This window comes from Eublepharis macularius, chromosome 1 (assembly GCF_028583425.1).
Source record: "Eublepharis macularius isolate TG4126 chromosome 1, MPM_Emac_v1.0, whole genome shotgun sequence".
NCBI lineage: Eukaryota > Metazoa > Chordata > Lepidosauria > Squamata > Eublepharidae > Eublepharis > Eublepharis macularius.
Window position 1 is genome coordinate 49,122,622 of NC_072790.1, and position 18,609 is coordinate 49,141,230.

Sequence of the window (18,609 nt, forward strand, 5' to 3'; positions counted from 1 at the left end):
GGCGCGGGGAGAAAAGGGAGGCGCCCTGCTCTTTCGCCTAGCCTGAGGGCGACATTCTTCAGGGCATTCCCGCCAGCGAGCCACCCTCTTTGGAGAGTTTGACTGAGGCAAAAGATCAAGATTCGGGTCCAGTAGCGCCTTAAAAAGACCCAACTAGAGACTTCCAGGGCAGGAGCTTTCGAGAGTCAGACTCTCGAAAGCTCCTGCCCTGGAAGTCTCTAGTTGGTCCTTAAGGTGCTGCTGAAGTAAAAAGCATGTCACTGCAGCCAGCAAAGCACACAACATGATCCCGTCACTCCCAGAGCCACGGGGCTAAAGTTAGCCTCAGTGACCGACAACGGTATCCTTCTCTCGGTGAAAGAAAGACACAAAACTCTCTTCGCGCCGCTTCCTTTCGGTCCACAGCCCGCCTCAGACCGAAGCAGCAGAGGCTTGTGGGTAAAGCGGAGGCCATAGCAGCAGAGATAGCGATAGTTTATCGGGGGGAGGGGGGGGGGGGAGACCGGGTTGCCTCAGCCGGCTGCAGCGCGGAACAAGGCCCGCCAGTTGCCAGGGGAGTGACACGAACGGCCCAGAGAGAGGGAGCCCAGTGAGGCGGTCCCAGGCCCTCCTGGAGGAAGAGAGGGAGGGAAGAAGCCAGCCGGGCTCCTCCGCTCTCGCCTGCCCGCCTTCCTTCCCTCTCTTGTCTCTCCCCCCGCCGGGTATTGACCTGGTGCAAAATGGCCGAGAGAACAGCACGGGGAGTGGGAGACCAGCCGTGACTTGTTTTCCCGCCGAGGAGACGGAGGGGCGAGGAAGAAAGCGGCGAGAACCCGACTCTTCGCACCGACTCCAGCTCTCCCCCCCCCCGCTCCGGGCTATTCATGCCTGAGAAGGGGGGGCGCCAACAACCGGGCGGGTGGAGCTGAAGCAGCGGCGCTCGCCCCAATCGGCGGAAGGGGAGGAGGGCGGCCGCTGCTTGAGCCCCTCGTCTGGGTCCCTCCTGGGGCAGGCCGAGCCGGGACTGGGCGACCCCTTCCCCCAAGGCGGGCGGCTCTTTCCCCCCCGGGCAGCAGCAGCAGCAACTGCAACCCCGCAGGCCCCGAAGCGAGCACCGGCGGCGGAAGGCTGCCCGGCGCTTGCTGCTCTTCTCCTCCTACCAGCTAGCCATTGCCCGGCTCGCCTTGGCGCCCCAGAAGGATAAGAGGAGGAAGAAGCGGCTCAGGAAGAGAGCCCCGTAGGCAGCGGGGGAATGAACCATCAGCCGCCGCCTCCGCCTCAGCAGGAGGGGAAAATGTCCGCTTCGCCGCCGCCGGAGCCCGGCGAAGGGCTCATCGCGGGGCGCCAAAGGAAGCTGGAGTCCATGATCCGGGATCCCCGCTCTCCGGTCAATGTGGAAAGTTTGCTGGTGAGTCGGGGAGGGCGAACAGGGGGTCTGGGTGGGGGGCTTTATGAAAGGCTGAACAGGGAGGGGATTGGGGTCTCGTTTGGGGAGGGTGGTTCGGGGGGATTGGCGTGAGAAAGAGTTGAACTCCCGCGTTTTGCGCGATTGCGGAAAGAGGAGGGAAGCGCTGGTGAGGAGGGGAGAGCCCTCTCCCACTTACGGCTGGGAAGACCGGGGTGGGGGGACCAGTACTCGACATGATGGGTCTGGCGGACCTTCCGTTTGCATATAAAGGGTTACTCTCTTTTCTGTCTGTGCGTTTAAAACACAATTCCTACCCTGTGTTCTGTTCCCCCGCCCGAAAAATTCTTGACAGTGACTTTTTTAAAAAAAATTGAGTAACTTGATTGGATGGACGATGCACTTAGGCTCCCCTCTTTTCCTCTAGAGTGTGCCGAGGGTGCTGGCAGTCGTATTCAGTTGGGCCTGTTGAAATATTTTTCCCTAGAAAGTTTGGAAGGGGGAGCAAAGAGTTTAGGGGGAGGAGAAGGAGAAAAGAATTCCCATGATGGAAAGAGTTTTGTGTTTGTTCAGGCTGGGGAAGTTACAGACTTCCACCTATCGTTTTTGAGTTTATTTTCTGAGGGATGAAATCCATTAGAAATCCCAATAGCACTTGCTTTTGAGTATTCTTACAGTGCAGCTGTATGCAGTTGCTCCAGTCTAAGTCCATTGAAACACTGATTGCAGAGTCAGGGTTCCAAACCCATTCATATTGGAATTTCCTCTGAATCCAATTACATTACTTCCAAGCCAGTCTATTTGTAATCAGATGTTAGTCCATCCTTCTTCGATGTCATCTTCGATCTTTTAGCTTTGGTTTCCTCCTGAACTTGGTTTCTGTCAATGGGAAACTTAAGGTTGACTTTCTGCCTGTAGGCACTATGTAGAGAGAAAAAGTTAAGGACTCATGGGAGGGAATAAAAAAAACACTTTAAGGAAGAAAGAGACAAATGAGTTTTTTTTCCTAATTCTCTTCACTATTAACTTTCTGCCACTGTAGGAAAATAGCTTTTGGAATGCCAGAGATTTCATGCCTACTTTGGAAGAAAGAGGAATGGGATTTTTGTTTCTGTTCCAAGAGTTGCTCCCTGCAGGCATTTGGGGAGGTGGGGGGAGCAGCAGCTGGAGTCATTTTCAAAAAATGACTCAGTCCTGCTTGGCCAGAGTACAGGAACTGACTAAACAGTATGTCTATGTCTGTGCTTGAGGGTGTAGGGATGCCTTGTGTAGTGGTATGCTTGTTACAGATACCCCATAGCGGCATGATGACGTTTATGACACTTGCTAGAAGTATTGCAGAATATTTACACTGAATTATGCTCATATTAGCATAAATAGTCTTTGTCTCCCTTGTCCACCTCAGGATCTTTATATCCACCTAGTGAAATCTTTGGCCTATGGCCAAAAGAACAACTGATAATAATAATGAGGATGCAACATTTAAACAACAAATTATCAGATAAATGCTTAACACTGGGCTAGAATTTTTCAGGACGTCCCTCTTTCACAGTTGTTACTTTGTTGCGCTGTTACAAAAATGAGCCCAATATTGAAGAAAGTCATTTTAGAAAGTGAAAATTTAGCTTTATATTCATTTTTGTAAGTTGAAAAATAGTTGTATTGTCGAAGGCTTTCACGGCCGGAGAACGATGGTTGTTGTGGGTTTTCCGGGCTGTATTGCCATGGTCTTGGCATTGTAGTTCCTGACATTTCGCCAGCAGCTGTGGCTGGCATCTTCAGAGGTGTAGCACCTCAGGTGACACTGAGAGATCTCTGTCTTTTGGTGCTACACCTCTGAAGATGCCAGCCACAGCTGCTGGCGAAACGTCAGGAACTACAATGCCAAGACCACGGCAATACAGCCTGGAAAACCGACAACAACCATTGACAAATAGTGTTTCTGTGTAGATCAAGATGGGTAGCCATGTTAGTCTGTCTAGCAGTAGAAAAGAGCAAGAGTCTAGTAGCACCTATAAGACTAATAAAGTTGAGGTAGGGTATGAGCTTTCATGAGTCATAACTCAGATATATCTGAAGAAGTGAACTGTGACTCGCAAATTTTGTTAGTCTTATAGGTGTTCCTGGACTCTTGCTCTTTTCTGCTGTTTCTATTTAGTTGTCTTAAGCAATATTAGATAAGTAATCAAAATACATTGAAATATACTGAGTGTTTAGCATTTGTATACTGGCATGCAGAGGATATAGGTTCATTATTGTCCACATGAAATATTCAAGGTAAAGCTTTGTTTATTTGATGTCTTTGGATAAAAATAGGAAACATCTATCTCAAATGTCTGTCAGATTAAATCTGGAATAGAATTTTTGACAGTGGTCTCTTACAATTCATGCATCATTATATATTCTGTTTCATAACTATATAGAGAAGGAAGACCAGTTGTTTTAATATGCATGAACACCTGTTGACAGTTGGGAGAAGTGAAAGCTAGTACATTGTGTTGCTTAGCAAAAGCTATGATTACTACACAGTAACTTGTTGATATAGTTATATGGAAGTTGGAGCCGCTGGTTCATTTTAAAATCTTGATTGTATATCCATTCTAATAATTTAAGCAATATTTTCAAATATTACCTTGGTTTACCACTTGTCCTGTATTAGATTTACATGTATTGTGTGGGAATTAGTGCATGTTAATTAACTTTATTTTAAACAAGTGTGCATAATTGGAATGCAACATGTGAAATATTTGAATTGATGTTCTGAGTTGAGTAGTGCTTAAAAAAGCCTGAAGATGTAAAATGTTTCATCTGATCAGAAATACATAATTGAACATATATTTAAATTTTTATTAAACTGGCAATAGAGACTTATTAATGACCAAAAACCTTTGTAATAAAGTAGAGCTGTTTTAAAACACTTAAGTTCACATTTGTTTATTTGAAATATGCAGGTATGTATGTGGATGTTATCAAGAGATTTCTTAGTCTGTTTATAGATTAACTATTCATATTTCTGTCCTGCTTTCCAACTGGCATGCCCCAAGTTGCTAGCCTGTGGTTTGTGGTTTTTTTATCCATGATAACCCATGCAGTGGCAAAATTTATTTTAATATTAAAGCACTGTAGCTATTATAAAAGAGGGAAAAGTTTTAAATTCAACTCTGTGTAAGAGAAGCTTGTATAGAAGATAGGTACTTCAATAGCTATTCAACATGATGCCTAAATAGAACCCTATTTTCAGAGGCAGTACCAATGCTGGCGTTGGAGCACCTTCCAGTGCCATTTGATTGGCCACTGTGTGAAATATTTGTCTGCTGGACCAGATGGGCCATTTGGTCTGATCAGGCACAGATGTTCTAATGAATGTATATCAGCCACTCTGCTCAGCAAAGTCTGAAGCCTTCCACCTAGCCTAAGTCATCTTCCTCCAAAGATCCACTTACACTGGATGGAAGGCTTCTAGTTTTGCTGAGCAGAGTGGCTGGATCACTCCCTTGTTCCTACCTTTACAATCATCTGATGTAATTAGAAGGGTAGGTTGCCACCTAGCCAAGAGAATTAATGGGTTTCTGACTATTTTTGATTGCTGTGAAATAATAGCAGTTCTCAGTATTGAATGATCAGTTGAGTAGCCAACCCTACAAAGCTTTGTAGAAATGCACATATTAAAGATAGGCCATATATCATGAGATGTAAAGTACTGTTTGTCTATAGCAATCTCTTTAATATAGTGGATGTTGTCAGTTTTCTGGGTCTGTCCTGAACTGCTGATTTTGGAATGTTTCCTTACTGAGTGCTAATAGCTGTGTAGTAATAGTGAAAATGTCTGCTTAAGATAGCTTCTCTCCTAACTCAAATGGCTGTAGAATGTTTGAAAACAAGTATTTGTGGCATATATAATAAATACATCATATTTTGAAAGAAATATTTGAACATATTTAACATAATGTTGGCCTTTACCTAACGTTAAGAGATGATTAATGGATTGCAAGATTGTGCACTCTCTCTAATCTTCCATATAAATATATAAATTCCACGTATTACTTCCCTTTTACCACAGTTCATAATAGTGTCAGAGTAACACATGACTAAGCATACACCTCTGTGCTTGTGCTCTCATACATGCAGTCAAAGCCTAATATTTTAAACTCCCGGAAAGTAGATATGAAGTAACTCTAAGGATCAGTTTCCATTAGATGTTACGCTTTAATGCCAGTTAAAAGGCAGTTTTGAGCTCTGGCTGTACTAGTCATTAGATATTTTCAGTCGCTAAAATTCAGAACTTTGTCCTTTGCAACTGTATTTTCTAATATGGTTAATGCAGATACTCTATTTCCTTACAGATGGTCTGTTTTGTTCCTCTTATGAAGAACCAAATTCCAAATAACTGGTCTAGTGAATAATACATTGAGCTTTTGCTTACCCAGACAATTGTAATAACAGGAAAAGTGGCTGTATTTGTTTTTGCAGAAGCGAGCCTATGGCTGTAATAATGTATGCACTTGGAAGTCCCATTAGACTGCTTAAGAAAACCATATAGGATTGACTGCAATCAGTTTCTAGAAGGTTAATTTGTGTGGCTCATTGATGCTTCATGAACATATATAATATATGATTACTACACATTTAATGCTACTTGTATGCTTTGATTAGAGGTCAGAACACTTTACTCACTTGTGAGCAATTTACTTGCTGCTACTTACAAGGAGATTTGTAGTTTGTATTTTCAGGTTCAAATGGCTAGTTTCTAACAAATAATTTATGATAAAGGAAAAAATCTTAACATCTATTATCTTTTTAATAATGATTTTTATACCAGATGCTACATAAATGGCTGTGTTACATAAGCAGTTTGATCCTGTTACACTGGATTCCTATGGGTAGTTGCTGTGTGCATGTGTCTGTTGTATTACAGCAGCTACATGTGAGGCAAAAAGCTAAAGCTTCATATATTTGTCCCTTACGCTGCTTATCCCCAAACTTCTTTGTGTCTGTTCAGGAGGATCTAAACTCCTAGGGTCTTATGCTAGTTGCCATACAAAGTTCTACCAGCCCTCTAGCCCTGCCATTCCTTCACCTTTAAAGAGTGCTTTGGTGGTTGTTTCACAAGATCTCTGAAGCAATAGTGGTAGAGGTTGTAGCTGCACCCATAGTGGAAGCAGGGCAGCTTCCATGCTTCCTGGTGCATAGTTGTATTTTGTAGCATCTGTCCATGAGAATGTAGTGTTGAGTTTTAATATTATGTAGGAATGAATAGGCTGTTTATTTTGGCTTAGCCCTTTAGCAGTAAACGTTCACACTCTGCGTGGGAGGACATCTTAACAGGGGTGATTCCAACCAATCAATCAGTCTTGGTTTCAAATTTTCTGTCCCCCGTGTTGGTAATGCCTTGCCAGTGAGCGCAGATTTTCTGTGGGATCTACAGAGCTAGGCTCTCTTCTTCTACATTATTTTTTTCCTATTCTATCTTCCCTCAAAGGAAGGACTGAAGGACAAAGAGACTTTGAGGAAGTTATGGACAGTCTCTTTGATGCAGAAGATGGGGACACCCTTTTCCTCCCTAAGTAGGGAGGAAGGAAATGGTCCCCTGTGGGCCGGTTGAGCCCCATACAAGTGTGTGCAGCTGCAGAGATCCAGAAGTACTTAAGCCTCTCCCCTCAAACACAGCCACTGGATACGTAGTAGAAATCATTGGCGGGGGAAGAGTTGGTGCAGGAAGCCAAGGTCAAGTGTTAGCATGGCCTAAATAGGAAAGAATAAGGTTAGTTTGGTAGGAAAATCCCCTCAGTGAGGAAGTACGTAGTAGTACCAGATCAGCATCTATTTTAGGCTAACACTGTGTGTCTCCCAGAGGTACAGCTACGTGCATACAAGAAGGAGCCTCAGTGACTGTCTCTACCTGCAAGTAGCTGGATGACTCTGGGGAATCTACACTGTTACAGGTTGACCTAGCACCATTAACCTCTAGAGTACAGATGGGCATGAACTGCAAAATGAACTAAAGTTTGTCATGAACCGGGCTGGTTCATGGTTCACGAACCTGCAGTTCATGGAAGCCCCGTTTTCACGAACTTCCACAAACTGCTCTGCCAGTTTGTTTGGTTTGTGTTAAACCAAGGGAGTGGGGGTGGAATGCCCCTTTCCCTGCCGCTTTGCAGCGGCACGGAAAGGGGCATTTAAACCCCTGTATCAGCTGCTTGGCGGGGACTTCCCCGCCAGTCAACTGATCAAAGCCGGCGGGGTTTAAATGCTCCTTCCGTGCCGCTGTGTAGCAGCACAGAAAAGGGCATTTAAACCCTGGGCGCTTTCCATGCTCCAACGGCAGGGCTGCAGGCTTCAGCAGGAAGCTCTGCTGTTCCCTTCGCCTGCTGTAGAAGCAGCCAGGGGATCCTCTGGCCGCTCTCATGGCGGGCAAATGGAGCGCCCAGCAGTAGCGGGGCTTAAGCCAGCGGGACTGCAGGCTTAAGCCGATGGCCCTGCCGTTCCCTTCGCTGGCTGTGAATGGAGTACCCGGTGGCGGCGGGCTTAAGCCGGCAACTCCACCATTCACTTCGCCTGCTGTGAAATGGCAGGGAAATGGGGCATTTAAATCCCCAGATCAGCTGCTTGGCTTTTTGCTTCGCAGCGGCACAGAAAGGGGCATTTACCCCACGAACTGGTTCGCGAACTGGGACAAGTTTGTTGAACTTCGTGGTTCTTGGTTTGTAAAAATTGACGAACCACGAATTGTGGTTCGTTGCATTTTCTTGATTCGTGCCTATCTCTAGAGGAAGCCAGTGGCATAAATCTCGCTCCCTCTTTCCTCCTCAGGTGGGTAAATTCAAGAGTAGTTTTTGTTTCTTCCCCCTTTGTATTAACCAGCAAACCAACAGAGGACTCGTGCATGTTGGTCTCAGGTATGACACTATGGCTTCTTCTCAAGAGAAAGTTTCATTTAGGAAATCAGATTTCTCTTCAGATCCTTCCACCTATCCAAATGGGTAGAAGGTCTCCAGTCCGATGCTGAGCAAATAGCTCAAGCAGTATGTTATTCTTGTCCATCCAAGTCAACTCCACTACTGCAAGGGTTACAGTTGTAGGGTAGTACGACCACTGTGGTTCCTTGTCACCAATACCTCAGTTCAGGGAACTGGTAGAATTGCCACCTGGGTGTTTTCCATATACTATTACTAAGATACCCTGCATAGTCTAATTGCAGCCTTGACAGGTGGGTACTATATTAGTTGTTCAAACAAAGCAGATCAGCCATTCCTAACCAACATGGAATTAACTGCTTTTGGACATCTCCTGCCAAGATGCTCCCCCCCGGCCCCTAGTCAGAGTGAGAAAGAAACACTGGCACTTACTGTGAGGGTTCCTTCTGCTCTAAGAAAGTGAGGGCATCGTATCCTACCCTAATTAAGAGAGGAGACAATTTGGGCTGACCAGATATTTCTCTGTTTATCTCTCTCTGAGTTTCTCTTTCTATATATATTTTTCCATTACATTGCTAATGGTCGTCTTGTCTTCTTGTTTACTACCTGTTTAGTTCAGAGCTGTGCAGTATTTACCTGGCATGTTTGCCTTTTTATAGTTATCTCTGAGTTCTAGGAGTTGTTATATGGCTTGGAGAGCTCTTTAACTGAAGAGTAGGGCGACCCCCACCTCTAGGAACAGAAAGTTTGAAACTAAAAACCTGCATCCTGGATTTATTGGTGCGAATCACCCATGCTAAGATCCTTCCTCAGAGTAGAAGAAATCCTTATAATAAGTGCCATTGTTTCTTTTTAATGAGGTTTGAGCTAAGTAAACTACATGCTTTATTTATATGTAGGTAAAGGTAAGTCCCCTGTGCAAGCACCAAGTTATTACCGACCCATGGGGGGATGTCACATCACGACGTTTTCTTGGCACACTTTTGTTACGGGGTGGTTTGCCATTGCCTTCCCCAGTCATTTACACTTTACCCCCAGGAAACTGGGTACTCATTTTACCGACCTTGGAAGGATGGAAGACTGAGTCAACCTTGAGCCGGCTACCTGAACCCAGCTTCTGCCAGGATCGAACTCAGGTCATGAGCAGAGCTTGGGCTGCAGTACTGCAGCTTACCACTCTGTGCCACGGGGATCCTTTATTTATATGTATTATGTGGCTTCTAAGAATTGCCCACAACTATTAAGAGGCTTATCTTCTGTAGCATTGAAGAATCTAGTTGACATTTTAACCCCAGAGATGTCAGGGTACAGTCGTGATGAGAATGAAACTGCTGGGTCTGATCCTCCACACAATGCCTTCTGTTAAACTTAAGGTTTTATTTGATGAATCAAGTTTTGCCTTGAGTCTCAGTGAGAAAGACTGACTATAAGTGAAGTATATAAATAAATGGTGCTAAATGAAAAAAAAAACACCATCGCTAACTTGGAACTCAAACTCATGCCCAGCATATGAGCATTTCTGGACCTTACTTTCATCGTCAATGTTTATAATCAGGGTATTATTTTAAAGGACACTCCTTTTTCCACTCCGATACTAGTTACATATGAACGTCTATGATTTATGGAATGTTAGGTAGATTGTCCTGTGAAAACTATTACAGTTAAATGAAAATACTAAGATGTCCATTAAATACAAGGATGAAAGCATATTGATAGAGGGCTACTATAGCATAGTGTTTAAGTGGTTGGGCTGCCAATCAGCACTCTGGGGTTCAAATCTCACTACTTGCATGAGTTCAGGAGGTGGCCTGGGTAAGCCACTCCTCTCAGCTCCGGCTCCCTAGCTGTATTGTACTTCAACTTGAAGTGTTTTGGAGTCTTCGTTGTGTTTTGCCTTCACAACAGCCTTGTGTAGGTTACTATTAGTCTGAAGAAGAACCAAAGCAGAGAGTTACTTTCCAATGCCTACAGATTGAGCCTATTATTTCTTTCGGTTAATTTCTGTACATTTTCCAGGTACTTCCTGCTGAGGATTTTTGGAGAATCTGACACAGTTACTTGATCAACTACAAAGAAGCTGTTTAATAGCAGAGGTATATAGGGCTTTGGTCAGAGCTTCAGGAAGCTCTTTGCTGGGTATGATACTATAGCAGTGTTTATGGGTGGAGAATGAGATCTCTCCCTCTTAAGTAGTTTGGGTCCCTTCATGATTAGGGCAAAAGTAAACTGGTTGAACTCTTGGGCTTGGAATAAATTCTGATGAAACTATGAATGAGTAACTATGGGATAAAGAATTCAAAGAAACGGTTCAAATAAGTGCAGCTGAGAGGATTGAATATGTTGTTGCTGGAAGAGCTAAGAAAAATAGAGAGTAATGTACATTACCTTGATTGTAATGGTAAGAATGTATTAAATCTGATGAATTGAGGGAATTGCTATTAGTAGCGAAAACTGGATGAGAATTAGGTAATAATGGGTAACACAGAGTATATGATTGAAGAATAGATCAGTAAGCTGAGGAACAATACGTGTCTTCCAGCATATGCACCAAGGTGGAGGTGGGCAAAGAAACATTTCCCTAGCAAGTGCCTCTGGTTATGATTAGCTGCATGTCGTTGCATCTTCTGCTATACTAAGGAAACATGAGTGACACTTTAGAGGGGAAGAAAGGATGAAGAAATTGTGGTCAGACTACAGCAACCGGGTAAATAAATAATAGAGAAGCAAATTTCCCATTCACTCCTCTGATGAATCTTCTCCTCTCCTTTTTTAGTGTTAGAGCTGCTGTTTCTTCAAAGCTAGGAGAAAAAAGTGTACCATGTTAGTCTGTTCTCTTCTCTGTCATTAATTAACCAGAATTCTATAATACTTGGAAGATAGAAGCAAGTGAACCAGAGCCAACCGCATACAAACTCATTGCTGTGTTTTGCGTAGAGCTGAATTACGAGGGCTGAATGTGCATATTGCTATCTGAGAATAAAGAGGAGGGATAAGTAAGTACGCTGCCCCTTCGCTGTTAGTTGCTTCGGCTTCAGGTAAAAGGAAGACACAATATATTCTGATGCTCATTAAAGAGCAGTACAGTGATATCCGTCCTGCTTTTTCTGTGGCTAGGGCTAAGGCAAACACTGCGAAGTTTCTCACTCTCATGTTGATCAGAAGAAAGGTACAGCCTGTAGTAAAGCTGGCTTACAGAATTCTGGCTTTTCACTGTTACATTGCTTTAAAGGTAGAACAGTTAATGTTCTGTGGCAGCTATGATTTTTGCTTTACCTACCGGAAAACTTCTCCAAAAAACAAAACCCTATGAATAGCACATTGGGAAGAAGGTTAAGCCAAAATCTTTCTGCCAGTATGTAAAATAAAAAGGAATCTTGTGGCACCTTAAAACCTAATTTTTTTTTTGTAGTGAATGTTTTGGTGGTGGGGGTGGGGGTGCTTCTCAGCTCCTTTTTAGTTTTGCTGCAACATCTAACATGGCTGATGCTCTGGAATTTGCCAGTATGTATTCTCCATGTGCAGGAAGCTAATTTTTTAATAGAAGGAACACTAAAACATACAGTCTGTTTACTCTCCGCCTTCCCCACAATCTAAAGTGACATATCAGAAAAAAAGCTTTATTACTCCATTCTTATGAAAACATAGTCTCCTAGAAGTTGGAAATTAATTAACAATCTGCCCAGCTAAAGTAGAATTATCTTGCTTTAAGCCACAAAATATAGTATGATAATGACCTCTGCTAATTCACATATCTCCTCCAGTTAGTATTGTGTAAACAAAGAACCGTCTTCTCCAGTAGTGACTCAGCAGCATGCAAACAAATACTTCCCACCAGTAGCTTTGCATGGCATGAACCAAAAAAGTATTGAAGCAGTCAGGGGAAAAATGCATGCATGTATGATGCTGTGATTGTCCAGTTGCAGATAGTCCATTTGATTTTGATTTCTGTCACTAGTGATGTGCTTTTTTGAGCTCTGGATAAGAACATTTGTTCTTACTTATTTTAAAGAGCAGGATATCAGGTGCCGATTCTGAAGTAGCATTTGTAAACTGAGAAGGGAACAATGCCAGATCAGATGTCAACTGACCATTCTAATGCTTCAGTAAAGGTTGATATAGCATGAGAATTTACTCACATGTCAACAGGACTTGTAGATTATTGACTCTTCTGCTTCTCCTACTGTTTGTGCAGTGGGTGAATTAAGATGACTTTTGACTTTTTCTTGTGAAATGGGAGAGGTGCTGACAGTTTGTTCTTACATCATGTTAGTGCAGTTTTTAAATAGTTTACACTATTCTTTTCTCCTGGGAACTATTGTAGGTTATTATGAAACATAATTTTCTCGCTATATTCACACCACTGTTCTGTATGCTTGAAATCATGTTGTATTAGTAAGAAGGGTCGGAAGAAATGAAGTAACAGATTTACTCTTCCTTGAATTCTGGTGCCTGGAGAGTTCGCACTTTGGAATTGTGTGTAGTCAAACATCACAAAAGCCATATAGTTAGAACTCCTGAAAGATTTAACAGAGTTAACCAAAGAGCCAGATTTTCATTATTCATCACTGTAACAACGTAAGTGTATTTACACCTTTATTGTACTTGAAACCATTGGAGTCTTTGCAATGCAACAATTCTCTTCTGAGATCTGCCTAGGGTTTACAGATGTTCCATAGTTGAAAGAGATGCTCCTTATTCCAGCAAGAGGTTATACACTTCATAATAAATCTTTCTCAGCTCTGTTTTAATTTTGCAAGTTCTTTGTTGAATTACCCAGCCAAACCATCTTTCATTTTATCTTATGATTTGTTTACTGTCAAGAAGGATTGATGTATCTCGTTCTTGTATAATAGTATCTTGTTCTTGTATAATAGTTCCACATGTGAAGCAGCCTTCACTGTCCCAGGGATGCTTTTAGTGGGCAATGTAATGTGTGCAATAGCCAGTCATGGATGCAGCTGACAACTTCTTGTGATTGTGGTGGCTAGAAAACGTACTGCCGTGAGTGCAGAAATTGTTGCCTGCTGTTAATATGTGATTCAACTAGGTAGATGTGCCCAATATTGTGTTTAGTGGAGCAAAATATCTTGTGTGGTAATAATTGTCCAGGTAAAATAATTGAGGTTCCTTACCAATAATTAATGTTTAAACGAATCTTATATTTATTCCAGTGTGCTTTGTCTATGTTGCATAAGAAGTATATTGAATTTAATATTCTGTGAAAAATATGAGACCTCTTGCAGCTGTGATGGGAGGAAGTCTGGGAGCCTTATTTGTTCATTCTGCTTCAGGATATTAACCCCTCCCCACTCATTCCTGATTCTTGGGGCAGGAAAATATAAAAATAAACTTGCTGTAGACTTTTTCCCTCTGGAAATGTTTTCCATTGGGTTTAAATAATAATCAATTTGTGGTGTTGACTTTCTCTAGGAAATTTAATTTTTCTCTAGAAGACTTCATCTTAGCAAATGATACCAATTTTCTATATAAGACCAAAGTTGTTAGCATTGGTAGTATTGGAGGTTGTATTTTAGATTGCTGTTTTAAAAACATGCTTTGTTTTAATTGAGATTTATGCTGAATAAATGAGTTTCTGAGTTAGGTGTTCCTGAGAGCCAGTTCTCCTGGTAACTTTTTGGCTCCTCCCCTCTGCCCCGCCATGCGATTAAAAAGGAGGCATTATGGGATGCAATAATTGCCCGAGTCAGTAGTGATTCTACAGTTGCATCACTGCTTTTTGGCAGTGCCATGATGATGGAAACCATGGATGAATTTTTTTCCTCCATGCAGTCCCATTAGGGTGAATGCACCTGCACTTGAGGGTTTCCTGTGTAGAAAAAAAGCAGCCCAAATGACTGTTGTTGCCAGTTTTTACTCTATATTAGCATAAATGAACAGGAGGAAGGATTGCTCATGAGTTCATTTTTTAAGGTAAATGTGGCTGGTTATTAAATTGCAGTGGTGAAAACCCCTCGAAGTTCCTGATTCTGCCAGCTTTGGCACTGGGATAATGTGAATGCCGCATGGTGCAGAGTTTAAAAATGAAATAATTTGAACTGCATTTAGAGATATTCTGTTTTGCTTTATCAGTCAGCAAAGTATGAAGAAGAAATAAACTATTACATGAGAATCAGGCTATAAAATCTAAACATAGATACATTGTATTATTATTCTTAGTTTAAGCAAGTTTTATTACATCAGCAAGCAAATTTAGTTGTCCTTGAATCTTCTGATATCGAACAAGAGTGTGGACCTTCCTTTTTGTTCTGCAAAAAGATACACAGTCTAAAACATTTACATTTCATGTTGTTAAAGGAAAAATAAGCACCGTAACTGCACGTTGACTGTAGAGTTGAATACTTATTGCTGTTATATCATCGATTGCCTTTCGAAGGAACTAAAGAAAAAAATGCAATGTTGGTTTAGATCAAATGCCCCGTTAGCCCAGGAAAGGTCACAAGCAGGGCAAAATGATGACATTGGACTCAGCATCTGGGAATTGCAAGAAGCATGCCTATGAAAATGCAGATTCCATGGCTAGCTATTGGGTCTGTCAAGTCAGATCTTCCTTTTAATATTTCTTATTTAATCTTTTCTTCAAGTCTTCTAAGATCATCACTGGCAGTGATTTCCATAGGTTAGTTCTGTACTGTGTAAGGAAATGCTTCATTTTGTTCTGAATCTGTCGCCTGTACTTTTTGTGTGGGCAATCCTGTGATTTACACTTGTGAGGAAGGGGGAGGTAAAGAGAGGGAATGAACCAGGGCCAATTTTCATGACACTTTTTATGCCAGGTGTCATTTCAGCACATATTGACTCTCACTCTCAGCTGTATCTCTAAGCACTGTGTAGATCGTGAGAGAGAGTTGGTGCTGCATGCAGAAATTAGCATAGGTTGTCTTCATGTGATATTGCAACTAAATTTTTAATCTTCACTACAGAAATTTAATACACTGTGAATGAAAGATGGGGGAGAGAAGCTTATTAAAGAAACCAAATTCATTTGTTTGAGTCTTTCCTACATAGCAGCAAGCAGAAGCCACTACTGGTTGAGCAGTGAGGCCAGCCCTCTATTTGCCTCTGGTCAATAGAAGGGCCGAGCAAGTCTAGCTGTGTATTAGGGCTGAGGTACCATGCAAAGTGGGTTTTTTGGTCAAGTGACCTCTCCCTGCAGGTTTGAGCTGCCAATGACTACACGCTGCTATGTTGTCTTAGATAGGAAAACTAGTTTAGGACGTCCAGACAGAGTTCTGGCCTGTTCATATATAACAAAATTAAAGTCTCTTGAACTGAAGACAGAGATTTTTGGCTCTCTCAACAAGAAGCATATCCAGCGTCATTAAGAAAAATACTAACAGTACAATACACCTCTATTCTGTGGAGTATGCACTTAACTGTATGCAGGAAAATGACTTGTTCTTTTAATAAGAGTTTTTGCCACCCACTTGGTGCCCCCAAATTAGTTTCATTTCTGGCACAAAGTGATGTTTGAAGTGACTCATTAAACTTGTTTCTTCAACAATAATGGGGTTCAGTTACCCATTACTAATTTCTTGCTTGTAACAGACTAATCAATTAGTCATTATGGTTTCGTTGTTGTATCACTGTACAAGTATTATGGTGTAAATACATATTAAGGGCTGGCTGTTTTTCATCATTTAAGAACAAATTTAGGAAAGTCATTATACCTGACAGTGGATGTAAACATTAAACACTCTTCTCATGGTGTATGTCTGATTTTTGAAGAAAGTCTGGATGTTAAATTTGTACTTAATTAGCAGGTTAGTTGCAGTGATGACTGTGGTGAATGCTGCTTTCATTGTAGGCTGCAACGTATTGTATGTTGAATCTTTTTCTTAGGCATCATGCTTTATGCATCTGATGTACATCTCAGTTCTTCCCAATGCACATTCGCCCTTAAACAAAGCTTGTGCTGAATAATAAAAGTCGTTAAGGAGAATAAATATGTGGAGCTTGAATGATAAGTGAATGGAATAATATATTTAGAGTGGATGTTCACTTGGCTTTTAGTGGAACTAGAGGAACTGAAATGCATGGGGTGATGATTAGAGTGGCAGTAGAGAAAAATTTGGCCAGAGTCTGACCGAACACAAACTAGAGCACATTTGAGAGCCTATTCTGGTGGTGGCAATGAAGGGAAAACTCTTTTCTGTCACTATGGCATTCACATAGTGAAGTTGAAAGATGCTGGTTAGTATGGTGTGAGGCCTCTTTGCTCTAGGAAACAAATATCAGTACCCTCAGATACATGTTATGACCAAGTTATTCAGCAGTTTAAGGATAAAATCACTTGCATCTGGTCTGACTTAGACTTCATGTTAATGGTGTCTTCATACAGTTATACTTAAGTGTTCCTGAGATTTCTGATTTTCTGACTCACATGTCTTTCGTTTAATTCAAACCAAACACACAAACAAGATACTTGAAGATGTGAGGCCTCCCACCTGTTCTCTTGGTCAGTGCCCCTCATAGTAGGTGAAGTCTTACACAGTGGATGGTAGAGGTGTGCAATTTCAGTTTGGTATTTGGTAAAAATACCAAATTTTATCTGATTTAGCAGATAATAAACTGGATCTCAGGGATTAACAAAGGGATTAATGAATTAATACTGAATTTAAGTTTACTAAATTTATTTGATAAAACTCGATAAACTTCAGAAATCGCAGCTAGGCTGTTCTTTTGCTAAGGAACAGCAAAGAAACACTGCTTGTTCAAGGTTATTGTTCTTCGGGGAGGGGTGTGTTTGCCAGGGTGCTTGGTTCAGTTTAGCATAAAATCACTTAGTGGTGTTTGGAATGCTTGGTTCAGTTTAGCTTAAATTACCTAGTGGTGTTTGGGTGTGCTTTCATGACTGGGTCCCCTGCAAATTTGGTGTATATTGCTTGCAAAATGCCACAACCAGCCCTCTGGATAGCCCCCTATAGCCCCTATAATTTTGCCTATAGGGAATAATAAGATTGCAGGTGGCTGGGGATACCTTCTTTGGACAGCCATAAAGTGGCCCTCTGGGGGTCCAATCTCTCTGAAACTTGGGGGTTCTTTAAAGGTCAGATGCCTTGCAAATTTGATGAAATTTGGTCAAAAATGAGCCCTCCAGGCCACTGAATATACCTGAATTGAGTTTCCCATATGAAACAATGGCCAAATTATTTAGAATTTGCTTTGCATTACCAAACCAAACTGGAGAATGAATTCGATATTTGGGAGATACCAATTTTTTTTCTATTTCAGTATTACCAAACCTGAATTTACAGAATTTTTTTCTTGTTACACCCTTAGTGGACGATGCTGATTGTTAATACTGCCTTAATAATAATAACATAATAACATTCAGTTTATACACCATCCTTCAGGACCATTTAATGCCCACTCAGAACAGTTTACAAAGTGTGTTGTTATCCTCGCGAGAATCACTCTGTGAGGTGGGTGGGGCTGAGAGAGCTCCAAGAAGCTGTGACTGGCTTAAGGTCACCCATCTGGCTTCAAGTGAGGAATCAAACCCGGTTGTCCAGATTAGAGTCTTGCCGCTCTTAACCACTGCACCAAACTGGAGTGGTTCCACCATTCATGAAACAAGGTATAGTCTGACCTCTTTTAAAAATCCATTTTTAGGTGGCATGGAACTGAACAGCTATAGAATAGAATATAAATTATATAGTTTAAAGGAATGTTTTGGAGAGAATAGAGGCTAAACAGTTCCTGGCATTCTAGGATGAGACTGAGTATCAGATGTGGATTTAGACCTAGCCATGATACTCCCTTGATCACCTTGTTGGTCACTTTTGACTTCTCTGTAACCTTCATTACCATCAAGCATGGTATCCTTTTGAGCTGCCTGGCAGGGTTGGGTGTGAGTCAGTGTTGTGTTTGCTCTGCTCCTTCTCTGAAGGCAGGAACCAAAAGGTGGTTCTATGAGACTTTTGTTTAGCATCTTGGCCCCTGACCTGTTGGGTACTGTAAGGGTGAATTTTGGTCCCCCATGCTTGTAAATCTGAAATCACCTGGAGAGATCATTTGGAGATTACAGTACAGTGCTACCATTATGCTGGTGACATAACCTATCTCCCTTTCTGTCTACATCCAGGGAGGAAACAGAAGTATTTAATTAGTGATATGGGATAATGAAATGGAACAATGCAACACACAAGTGCTATAAATGGGGAATAAAGCCAATTTGGAAGCAAGAATTTCATCAGTTCTGGATTCAGGTTACATTTCCTTGGAAAGTTCTGATTTGCAGCTTGGGGGTGCCATTTGTCTCCATGTTGTGTCTGAACACATAAGTTTCAG

At 41.9% G+C, this 18,609-nt stretch overlaps 1 protein-coding gene across 1 annotated transcript in view; it reads left to right on the plus strand.

Annotated features, from left to right (window-relative positions):
- The first annotated feature begins 503 nt into the window (after positions 1 to 503).
- The window catches only part of ROCK2 (Rho associated coiled-coil containing protein kinase 2), a 119,296-nt gene continuing 101,190 nt past the window's right edge, over positions 504 to 18,609 (plus strand). Inside the window, exon 1 of the mRNA XM_054969922.1 lies at positions 504 to 1,387. Within this exon, the coding sequence (XP_054825897.1) occupies positions 1,232 to 1,387 (156 nt within the window). The 5' untranslated portion in view covers positions 504 to 1,231. The remainder of the gene's footprint in view (positions 1,388 to 18,609) is intronic.